Genomic DNA, 11850 nt, shown 5'->3' with positions numbered 1-11850 from the left:
TCCCAGAGGTCTCTGAGACTGTCCTCATTTCTTTTCATTCTTTTTTCTTTATTCTGCTCTGCAGTAGTTATTTCCACTATTTTATCTTCCAGGTCACTTATCCGTTCTTCTGCCTCAGTTATTCTGCTATTGATCCCATCTAGAGTACTTTTAATTTCATTTATTGTGTTGTTCATCGTTGCTTGTTTCATCTTTATTTCTTCTAGGTCCTTGTTAACTGTTTCTTGCATTTTGTCCATTCTACTTCCAAGATTTTGGATCATCCTTACTATCATTTTTCTGAATTCTTTTTCAGGTAGACTGCCTATTTCCTCTTCATTTGTTAGGTCTGGTGCATTTTTATCTTGCTACTTCATCTGCTGTGTGTTTTTCTGTCTTCCCATTTTGCTTATCTTACTGTGTTTGGGGTCTCCTTTTTGCAGGCTGCAGGTTTGTAGTTCCTGCTGTTTTTGATGTCTGTCTCCAGTGTCTAAGGTTGGTTCTAAGGTGGGTTATGTAGGGTTCCTGGTGGAGGGGACTAGTGCCTGTGTTGTGGTGGATGAGGCTGGATCCTGTCTCTCTAATGGGCAGGTTCACATCTGGTGGTGTGTTTTGGGGTGTCTGTGGCCTTATTATGATTTTAGGCAGCCTCTCTGCTAATGGGTGGGGTTGTGTTCCTGTTTTGCTAGTTGTTTGGAATAGGTTGTCCAGCAGTGCAGCTTGCTGGTCGTTGAGTGAAGCTGGGTGCTGGTGTTAACATGGAGGTCTCTGGGAGATTTTCGCCATTTGATATTATGTGGAGCTGGGAGGTCTCTTGTGGACCAGTGTCCTGAAGTTGGCTCTCCTACCTCAGAGGGAGAGCCCTGACACCTGGCTGGAGCACCAAGAGCCTTTCATCCACACGGCTCAGAATAAAAGGGAGAAAAAGTAGAGAGAATTAGTAGAAGTATGAAGAAAGAAAGAAAGAAAGAAAGAAAGAAAGAAAGAAAGAAAGAAAGAAAGAAAGAAAGAAAGAAAGGAGGGAAGGAAGGAAGGATGGAAGGAAGGAAGAAGGAAAGAAAGAAGCAAAGAAGGAAAGAAAGGAGGGAGGGAGGGAGGGAGGAAGGAAGGAAGGAGGGAAGGAAGGAAAAAAGACAGAAAGAAAGAAGATACAGTAAAATAAAATAAAGTATAATAAAGTTATTGAATTAAAAAATAATTATTTAGAAAAAGAAAAGGGACGGATAGAACCTTAGGACAAATGTTGGAAGCAAAGCTATACAGACAAAATCTTACACAGAAGCATACACATACACCCTCACAAAAAGAGGTAAAGGGGAAAAAATCATAAATCTTGCTCTCAGAGACCACCTCTTCAATTTGGGATGATTCATTGTCTAAAGGAGGGAAGGAAGGAAGGAAGGAAGGAAAGAAAGAAAGAAAGAAAGAAAGAAAGAAAGAAAGAAAGAAAGAAAGAAAGAAAGAAAGAAAGAAGGTAAAGTTTAATAAAGTTATTAAAATTAATTATTAAGAAAAAAATCTAAAAAAACCATGGACGGATAGAACCCTAGGACAAATGGTGGAAGCAAAACTATACAGACAAGATCTCACACAGAAGCATACACATTCACAAAAAGAGGAAAAAGGAAAAAAATCATAGATCTTGCTCTCGAAGCCCACCTCCTCAATTTGGGATGACTCGTTGTCTATTCATGTATTCCACAGTTGCAGGGTACATCAAGTTGATTGTGGAGCTTTAATCCGCTGTTTCTGAGGCTGCTGGGAGAGATTTCCCTTTCTCTTCTTTGTTCTCACAGCTCACAGGGGCTGAGCTTTGGATTTGGCCCTTCCTCTGCGTGTAGGTCGCTGGAGGGCGTCTGTTTTTTGCTCAGACAGGACGGGGTTAAAGGAGCCGCTGATTCGGGGGCTCTGGCGCACTCAGGCCGGGGGGAGGGGCACTGCGTGCGGGGTGGGCCTGCGGCGGCAGAGGCCGGTGTGACGTTGCACCAGCCTGAGGCCCGCCGTGCGTTCTCCCGGGGAAGTTGTCCCTGGATCCTGGGAACCTGGGAGTGGCGGGCTGCACAGTCTCCGCGGGAGAGGGGTATGGAGAGTGACCTGTGCTCGCACACAGGCCCCTTGGTGGCGGCAGCAGCAGCCTTAGCTTCTCCCGCCCGTCTCTGGGGTCCGCGCTTTTAGCCGCTGCTCGCGCCCGTCTCTGGACTTCCTTTAAGCAGCGCTCTTAAACCCCTCTCCTCGCGCACCAGGAAACAAAGAGGGAAGAAAAAGTCTCTTGCCTCTTCGGCAGGTGCAGACTTTTCCCCGGACTCCCTCCTGGCTAGCCGTGGTGCACTAACCCCTTCAGGCTATGTTCAAGCCACCAACCCCATTCCTCTCCCTGAGCTCCGACCAAAACCGAAACCCGAGCCTCAGCTCGCAGCCCCGCCCGCCCCGGCGGGTGAGCAGACAAGCCTCTCGGGCTGGTAAGTGCCGGTCGGCACCGATCCTCTGTGCGGGAATCTCCCCGCTTTGCCCTCCGCACCCCTGTTTCTGTGCACTCCTCCGCGGCCCCGAAGCTCCCCCCTCCGCCTCCCAAAGTCTCCGCCCGCGAAGGGGCTTCCTAGTGTGCGGAAACTTTTCCTCCTTCACAGCTCCCTCCCACTGGTGCAGGTGCCGTCCCTATTCTTTTGTCTCTGTTTTTTCTTTTTTTCTTTTGCCCTACCCAGGTACGTGGGGAGTTTCTTGCCTTGTGGGAGGTCTGAGGTCTTCTGCCAGCCTTCAGTAGGTGTTCTGTAGGAGTTTTTCCACGTGTAGATGTATTTCTGGTGTATCTGTGGGGAGGAAGGTGATCTCCGCGTCTTACTCTTCCGCCATCTTCCCAGACCCCGATTTGCGTATATTGAAGAATCCTTGCACTCCTGGAATAAACCCCACCTGATCATGGTGTATGATCCTTTTAATGTGCTGTTGGTTTCTGTTTGCCAGGATTTTGTTGAGGATTTTTGCATCTATGTTCATCAGTGATATTGGCCTGTAGTTTTCTTTTTTTGTGACATCTTTGTGTGGTTTTGGTATCAGGGTGATGGTGGCCTCGTAGAATGAGTTTGGGAATGTTCCTCCCTCTGCTATATTTTGGAAGAGTTTGAGAAGGATAGGTGTTAGCTCTTCTCTAAATGTTAGAATTCGCCTGTGAAGCCATTTGGTCCTGGGATTTTTTTTGTTGAAAGATTTTTAATCACAGTTTCAATTTCAGTGCTTGTGATTGGTCTGTTTATATCTTCTATTTCTTCCAGGTTCAGTCTCGGAAGGTTGTGCTCTTCTAAGAATTTGTCCATTTCTTCCAGGTTGTCCATTTTATTGGCATATAGTTGCTTGTAGTAACCTCTCATGATCCTTTGTATTTCTGCATTGTCAGTTGTTACTTCTCCTTTTGCAATTCTAATTCTATTGATTTGAGTCTTCTGCCTTTTTTTCTTGATGAGTCTGGTTAATGGTTTATCAATTTTATCTTCTCAAAGGACCAGCTTTTAGTTTTATTGATCTTTGCTATTGTTACCTTCATTTCTTTTTCATTTATTTCTGATCTGATCTTTATGATTTCTTTCCTTCTGCTAACTTTGGGGTTTTTTTGTTCTTCTTTCTCTAATTGCTTTAAGTGTAAGGTTAGGTTGTTTATTTGAGATTTTTCTTTTTTCTTGAGGTAGGATAGTATTGCTATAAACTTCCCTCTTAGAACTGCTTTTGCTGCATCCTATAGGTTTTGGGTCATCGTGTTTTCATTGTGATTTGTTTCTAGGTATTTTTTTTTATTTCCTCTTTGATTTCTTCAGTGATCTCTTGGTTATTTAGTAGTGTATTGTTTAGCCTCCATGCGTTTGTATTTTTTAAGTTTTTTTTTCCTGTAATTGATATCTAGTCTTATAGCATTGTCTTTGGAAAATATACTTGATATAATTTCAATTTTCTTAAATTTACTGAGGCTTGATTTGTGACCCAAGATATGATCTATCCTGTAGAATGTTCCATGAGTCCTTGAGAAGAAAGTGTATTCTGTTGTTTTTGGATGGAATGTCCTGTAAATATTAAGTCCATCTTGCTTAATGTGTCATTTAAAGCTTGTGTTTCCTTATCACAGGGAAACACAAATCACCCTTCCCAAATCACCTTTCTGATTGGTGAAAGTGGGATGCTAAAGTCCCCTACTATTATTGTGTTACTGTCCATTTCCCCTTTTTTGGTTGTTAGCATTTGCCTTACGTATTGAGGTGCTCCCATGTTGGGTGCTTAAATATTTACAATTGTTAAATCTTCTTCCTGGATTGATCCCTTGATCATTATGTAGTGTCCTTCTTTGTGTCTTGTAATAGTCTTTATTTTAAAGTCTATTTTGTCTCATATGAGAATTGCTACTCCAGCTTTCTTTTGATTTCCATTTGCATGGAATATCTTTTTCCATCCCCTCACTTTCAGTCTGTATGTGTCCCTAGGTCTGAAGTTAGTCTCTTGTAGACAGCACATATACAGGTCTTCTTTTTGTATCCATTCAGCCAGTCTATGTCTTTTGTTTGGAGCAGTTAATCTATTTACATTTAAGGTAATTATCGATACGCATGTTCCTGTTACCATTTTCTTATTATTTGTGTGTGTGTGTGTGTGTGTTAAGAAATATTAGTTTTATTTAACCAGTTTTCACAGCTGAATATTTATTCTATAAAAACTTTACAGATTGTACAGTTTATATATAGTTCAAACTACTGAACCAAAAAAGTAGGTCCCACAGATGCAAAAATACTGCACCAGCCAATCCATGGTAAAGGCAGATTTACACGCTGTACAGCTCTCCACAAGGCCAGGAGGTGGTCGGTTCTAAGTATAAACTTCAAAACTGTACAAAAATAAGGCTTTGATTTTATTTCATTCTTCATACATTCAATATGATTGCAAGCTCAGAAGCCTACCGAATGATAGGCGTCTGGAATCAGGAATCAGTCCCCACTCCTGGCAGGAATGCGGACGTCTATTTACACAGGGCACTCTCAGACAGAATCCTGTACTTGGTATATTGTGTAGACATGAAAGCAGAGACCGAGAACATTAAACGTCGATATAAGGTAGTTTTTTATCTTAAAAAGGAGTTTCTGCATTTAATAGTGTGCCAAAAGAATTTTAACTTATTAAATAAAATATATTCTAAGTGAACCAAAAAATTACACTCTATAAACATAAAAATACTTTATTTTTGGTGTAATACATCAATCATATCTGCAAATAGAAAACCAAAACTGTATATAAAGTAGTTCTCACCCAGTAACAAGAAGCACTTATATAGTTATTTTTTCAAATGGGTCAAAAAAACTAATTATAAACCCCCTATAACTTAGAGATCATACTTAGCTATTCAGTGATTTGCTAACACTGCAAAACAAGCTTTCCCCTAGAGAGAGAGTGGTTTCTTCCTGTTAACTGGGTAAGAATCGGACATATTTAAGAAAGAAGGCAGAATCAACTGATTTCTCAGCATGAATCCTAGGTGTGTTTTAGTCTGGGGGTATATTCAGCAGTGGGTGTTTAATCAGAAATACTTAACCTAAAAGAATAAGTCTTCCTTTCGATTGAGAAGTTTCCATCTCTGACGTTTTGTACCTTCCTGGAGACAAGGGCATGCCTCAGATCTTTCCGTATTTCTATTTAGGGTGGGGGTGGGGGGCGAGGTGGGCTAACACCTCTTTAGATTCTGTTTTCTAGAAGGAAAAAACAAGGAAAACAAACATTATTCCAGACTTTTCTGACACCCAAACCAGGAAAACACACTCCTTTTTTATACAGTACTAGCCAAAGATAACAAAAAGTAGAGCCTCAAAGAGCAGCCCAGAGCTCACAATTATACTTTTATACCTGTGTGTGTATTAAGTATAAAATAATGACGTTTGGACAAGCTTTGTAGTTATTTAAAGTTACAGTACTTAAAGACTCCTTGGTAACAAATAGCTTGGCTGTTTCAAGTCCTGCTTCCAAGAGTGAGCTCCACGTGAACCTGTTTCAGGCTGTGAGGATGGGTCCGCACCCCAGGGAGCCCCAGCCGGCCTGCGCGATGCGACTACAGGGTCGTCTGGGGCAGCCCGGCCGTCAGAACTCGTCGATCTTCCACTGCAGGTACTTGAACATGGAGTCCATGCCCTGGGCCGAGCCCCAGATCTTCTTCAGCACCTCGCACTCCCGCTCGTTGGCCTGCTCCAGCTCCAGCTTCATGTTGCAGCGCACCAGAGCCTTGGATTCCTCGAGCACGACCGGGTTACAGGAGGCGAGCTCCTTAACGCGGACCATGACTTCCTGGGTGAAGGTCCCGGGGCAGAACACCTGGGAGACCAGGCCCTTGCCGCACGCCTCCTGCGCCGTCAGCTTCCGTCCGCTGAGCAGCATTTCATTCGCAGATGCTCCTCCCATAATCTTGGGAAACATCACGGTGGAACAGCCATCTGGACTCTGTCCAAAGGCAGTGTAGGGTGTTTGGAACCAAGCCTTCTCATTGGCCCAAACCACGTCACAGAGAGTCAGGATGGACGCTCCTAGTCCAATGGCTGGGCCGTTTACGGCTACAATAATAAGCTTCTTAAACTGAATGAAAGTATTCACAAAGTTTCTGATGGCCTCGGCCATCTTCGTGCTTTCTCTCTTCCGGTCGTTGGTCAGGCGCCGAATGAAGTAGATGAAGTCAAGGCCGCAGCAGAAGACGCTGCCCACGGCGCTGAACAGCACCAGCTTGCTGTCGTCGGCAGCGGCCGTGCTCAGGGCGCTCTGCACTTCCTTCATCACCTCTGGGTTGAGAGAGTTGTTCTCGGATGACTTCGTGAACAGCAGGATGTGGGTGAAGCCGTCCTGCTTCCGGACGACGATGTCCCTGTACCTGTAGGCGCTTTCCGGCTGCCTCACGCTGAAATGCAGTCGCTTGTCGAAGGGCTGGTTTTGTCTGTCATCGATGAATTTCCTCTTCCCGGCCGTCATGCCCGTGACTGACGTCTGCAGGCTGGTCATCCCGTTGGCCGTCAGCACGTCCATGAATGGGAAGGAACCTTTCCCGTTCATGGCTAGCCCCGTGGCCATAGCCGCGGTAACAGGGCTGGACACCTGTGGCACCAGCGGGTGTATCAGGGGCCGGCTCCCCATCTGCGCACGCTCGGCAACGGGGCCCAGCAGAGCTCCTACCGGCTTTTTGGCCGCCACCTCCGGCACCACCGTGTCCTCCTGCCCCTGCTCGACGGGGTCCAGTTTCTCGGGGCTCTCGCTCTGAAAGCCGTCCACCGCGCTCCTGCTCTTGATGGGGCTCTTGGGCACGAGGATCTTTATACCTGACTTGGCCAGGTCCATGTTCTTCCGGTTCAAGAGGGACGGGGCTGGGTCCTTCCTGAACTTCTGGCTGGTGGCAAACAGCGGGCTGGCCTTGGGCTCCTGCTCTTTGCCAACCACTAGCGATTCAGGAGAGGCCTTGGAAAAGCCGCTGTTGGTGGACCTGGAAATCTGCTTCCTAGCGTTGTTCGGGGAGGCCTGGTTGGCCCTGGTGAAGGGGCCCTCCCTCTGCTTCTCGGTGTGGCGCCTGTTGAAGTCGTGGATGTACTCCTCGCAGTTTACCAGGTTCTGCTCTGGTTCCCAGGTGTCGTCCTCGCTGTCGTAGCCCTTCCACCGGACCAAATATTCCGTCTTCCCTTTTTTGTTCTTCCTTTTGTCAACGATTCTTTCAACCTCGTACAGCTCCTCGGAGGCCATGGTGGGCGGTAGAGCTGGGGGCGTGGGGCAAGGCCGTTGAGGCGCCGCGCAGCCGGCGGCCGACACTTTGTTTCAGTTGGGTCCCTGCGTGGCCTGCGCTTCCGGCTCCGCTCGGCTCCGGCGCCGGTCGGGTGCGGACCGGTGCTCACTCCCGCCGGTGTGGGCCGCCGGCTGGGTTGTGCGCAGGAGCAGCTACGCAACGTGCTCTCCGCGCCGCGCTCACTCCCGGGCGGGCCGGCTCGGGCTCAGGTTCATTGCGTAGCCGCGGGGCGGGGCGGGGCGGGGCGGGGTGGGGCGCGGCCGGTCCGGGGTGGGGCGCGGCGGCCGTGCACTGCGGCGCGTTGGCTCCGCGGCTCCCCCTCTCCGGTGTAGTGCAAAAATCTTCCTCTTTCTTATTATTTTGGGTTTGTTATTGTAGGTCTTTTCCTTCTCTTGTGTTTCCTGCCTAGAGAAGTTCCTTTAGCCTTTGTTGTAAAGCTGGTTTGGTGGTCTGAATTCTCTTAGCTTTTGCTTGTCTGTAAAGGTTTTAATTTCTCTGTTGAATCTGAATGAGGTCCTTGCAAGAGTAATCTTGGTTGTAAGTTTTTCCCTTTCATCACTTTAAATATGTCCTGCCATTCCCTTCTGGCTTGCAGTTTCTGCTGAAAGATCAGCTGTTAACCTTTTAGGGATTCCCTTGTATGTTATTTGTTGCTTTTCCCTTGCTGCTTTTAATACTTTTTCCTTGTATTTAATTTTTGATAGTTTGGTTAATATGTGTCTTGGCGTGTTTTTCCTTGGATTTATCCTGTATGGGACTCTCTGTGCTTCCTGGACTTGATTAACTATTTCCTTTCCCATATTAGGGAAGTTTTCAACTATAAGCTCTTCAAATATTTTCTCAGTCCATTTCTTTTTCTCTTCTTCTTCTGGGACTCCTATAATTCGAATGTTGGTGCATTTAATGTTGTCCCAGAGATCTCTGAGACTGTCCTCAATTCTTTTCATTCTTTTTTCTTTATTCTGCTCTGCAATAGTTATTTCCACTATTTTACCTTCCAGGTCACTTATCTGTTCTGCCTCAGTTATTCTGCCTCAGTTATTTAATTTCATTTATTGTGTTGTTCATCATTGTTTGCTCTTTAGTTCTTCTAGGTCCATGTTAAATGTTTCTTGTATTTTCTCCATTCCGTTTCCAAGATTTTGGATCATCTTTACTATCATTACTCTGAATTCTTTTTCAGATAGACTGCCTATTTCCTCTCCATTTGTTTGGTCTGGTGGGTTTTTACCTTGCTCCTTCATCTTCCCTGTGTTTGTCTGTCTTCTCATTTTGCTTAACTTACTGTTTTTGGGTCTCCTTTTCACAGGCTGCAGGTTCGTAGTTCCCGTTGTTTTTGGTGTCTGCCTCCCGTGGGTAAGGTTGGTTCAGTGGGTTGTGTAGGCTCCCTGGTGGAGGGGACTGGTGCCTGTGTTCTGGTGAATGAGTCTGGATCTTGTCTTTCTGGTGGGCAGGACCATGTCCAGTGGTGTGTTTTGGGGTGTCTGTGAACTTATTATGATTTTAGGCAGCCTCTCTGCCTATGGGTGGGGTTGTGCTCCTGTCTTTCTTGTTGTTTGGCTTGGGGTGTCCAGCACTGGAGCTTGCTGGTCATTGAGTGGAGCTGGGTCTTAGCGTTGAGATGGGGATCTCTGGGAGGTCTCTGGCTGATTGATATTACGTGGGGCTGGGTGGTCTCTGGTGGACCAATGTCCTGAACTTGGCTCTCCCACCTCAGAGGCTCAGAACTGGCACCCATCCAGTGCACCAAGACCCTGTCAGCCACACGGCTGCTACTGTTGGATGGTCTCCTGCAGAGGGGGTGTGGCTGTGGCTCACCGCAGAGACAAGGACACTGCCAGCAGAAGTTCTGGGAAGTACTCCTTGGCATGAGCCCTCCCAGAATCCACCATTAGTCCCACCAAAGACTGCTACAAACATTCTAAAGAGTGTTAAAAACCTTAAAATTTGAATTACCCTATGTCTCAGCCATCCCTTAACTGTGAATTTATCTTATGGAAAGAATTAGAGATGTGTGAAAAGATATACATCTAAGATGCTTTATCAAATTTATTTATAACATTGAAAAACTGGAAGAGCCTTAATGTCCAACAATAAGTTACTAGTTAAGTAAAATATGTATGTTTAAATGATGGAAAGCTACATAGACATTTAAGATTATGTCATAGAAGACTATACACTGTCATGGAAAAATGTTCCTGATATGTAGCCCAGTGAAAATAGCAAGTTACAAAACAGTATATTATAAAAATACTATTCATATATAAACATAACAGACTGAGGTGTACAAATGCAAATATTTTTTTAAATGAAGCTTGTTGCTATATTCTCAAAACTTTGATTTTCCAATCTACGCAGAACATACATATTTTTGGCCTATTCTTGTTTAAATCTTAGTCTAGTCCCCTGATATTTATAATCCAATCTAGTTATTAGAGTCTTAGGCTCTCTTTGTTGACAATTCTGTCAAAATTCAATATTATTAGCTGTCACTATTCATAGTTCCAAGCTTTCTCTCTCTGAACTAACACTGTCTACTCTACCTTCACTAACTCTAAACAGAACAGGGGAGAGAAATCCTCTTCTTGTGCCTGCCCAAGAGCATCAGTAGTGGGAGGAAGACCTGGTCTTGACCTGGGGCCACCTTATTTCCATGGCATCTACTGCTATGGAGTCTCGGTGAAAGCCAGATGCATAGTTTCCTGAGACCATATTTTGTTCCACACTAGCCCCCTCACAGAGCACCCCCTCACCATGCAGGGGCAGCTGTGTATCGTTTTGGCACACTCAGGAAGCTCTACACCTCCTACCTGTCTGCTCATCTCTGCGCTCAGGTTAGACCTTGAGATCTTCTTCTGTGCCCTCTGAGGCGAGTCATTGACAACTGGAAAAGGTGTGTCTCTTTTGTCCTCTCTCTTCCAGGCACACCCCAAGATCTCTTTGAGTCCTACTAGTATTGTTATCCCATCAATCATTCTGCCTTCTGAAATCACCTGATTTCCTGAGCAGGACCCTTCCATCTTTAAGGGGCACATGTCAAATAGCTACCTTGCTACCTGGGAATGGGATGGGATGGGGAGAAAGGCCATGGAGTCAGGAAGACAATTTGTCATCCCTGAAGGATCCCAGAGAGCCATCCTGAGAATCCTGGCCAGGACTTTCTCAATTAAAAAAAAATGTTTTAAGTATATTTATGTAAGATAAACTTCTCCATTGTAAATATACAATTAGGTGAGTATTAACAAAGGCAAACACCCATGTAATCACCACAATCAAAATACAGAACATTTCATCTGTCCAAAAAGTCCTCTCTTGCCCTTCAAAGTCAATTCCTGCTCCCCTGTCTTAGGCAACTGCTGATCTGCTTTCTATCCCTTGAGATTTGCTATAATTTCATGTAAGTGCTATATACAGCATGTACTTTCTTGTGTCTGGCTAAGCACAATGTTTCTGAGATTCATCCATGGTATTGCTGTAGTTTGTTTCTTTTCATTTGTAACACTCCATTATGTGGATATATCACGATAGCCTTATCCTTTCACTTGTTAATAGATATTTGTATTGTTTCCAGTTTGGGGTTATTACAAATAAAGCTGCTATAAACATTTATGTACAAGTCTTTATGTGGTTATATGTGCTCATCTGTCTTGGGTAAATACCTAGGAGTGGAATGATTTGGTCATATGATAGTGTACATATCAATTTATAAAACTGCCAAACTGTTTTCCAACGTAGTTGTACCATTTTTTTTCATTCTTATTGGACGTGTATAAAAATTCCAGTTCCTCCATATCATTGCCAACACTTCTTTTTGTCAGACTTTATAATTTCAGCCTTTCTAGTAGCTGCATAGTGGTATCCCACTGTGGTTTAATTTGCATTTCCTGATGACTAGTGATGTCGAGCATCTTTTCATGTGCTTATTAGCTATTTGTGTGTCTTCTTTGGTGAAGTATCTGTTCAAATCTGTTGCCCATTTTTTAAAAATAAACTTTTTTATAATAGTTTTTTGATTTACAGAGATGTTGCATAGAACAAAAGAGTTCCCACATGCCACACACCCAGTTTCCTCTACTGCTAACATCTTACTTTAG

General features: G+C 44.7%; 1 protein-coding gene across 2 annotated transcripts; it reads right to left on the bottom strand.

The window, feature by feature from the left end:
• Positions 1-6081: 6081 nt before the first annotated feature.
• On the bottom strand, positions 6082-7716 carry LOC115842171 (chromodomain Y-like protein). 2 transcript variants are annotated; one of them, XM_030836841.2, is made up of 2 exons: positions 7026-7716; positions 6082-6965 (listed from the first exon to the last, which is right to left on the bottom strand). In XM_030836841.2, the coding sequence occupies exons 1-2, from the start codon at positions 7714-7716 to the stop codon at positions 6082-6084; spliced, it is 1575 nt and encodes a 524-aa protein (XP_030692701.1). The 2 variants fall into 2 exon arrangements, with proteins under 2 accessions (XP_030692701.1, XP_030692700.1); XM_030836840.2 differs by having other exon boundaries at positions 6082-7716.
• Positions 7717-11850: the final 4134 nt, after the last annotated feature.

The sequence above is a fragment of the Globicephala melas genome, chromosome 4 (assembly GCF_963455315.2).
Source record: "Globicephala melas chromosome 4, mGloMel1.2, whole genome shotgun sequence".
NCBI lineage: Eukaryota > Metazoa > Chordata > Mammalia > Artiodactyla > Delphinidae > Globicephala > Globicephala melas.
Note: the sequence above shows the minus strand (reverse complement) of the source record. Positions and strands in the feature narration are given on the sequence as shown.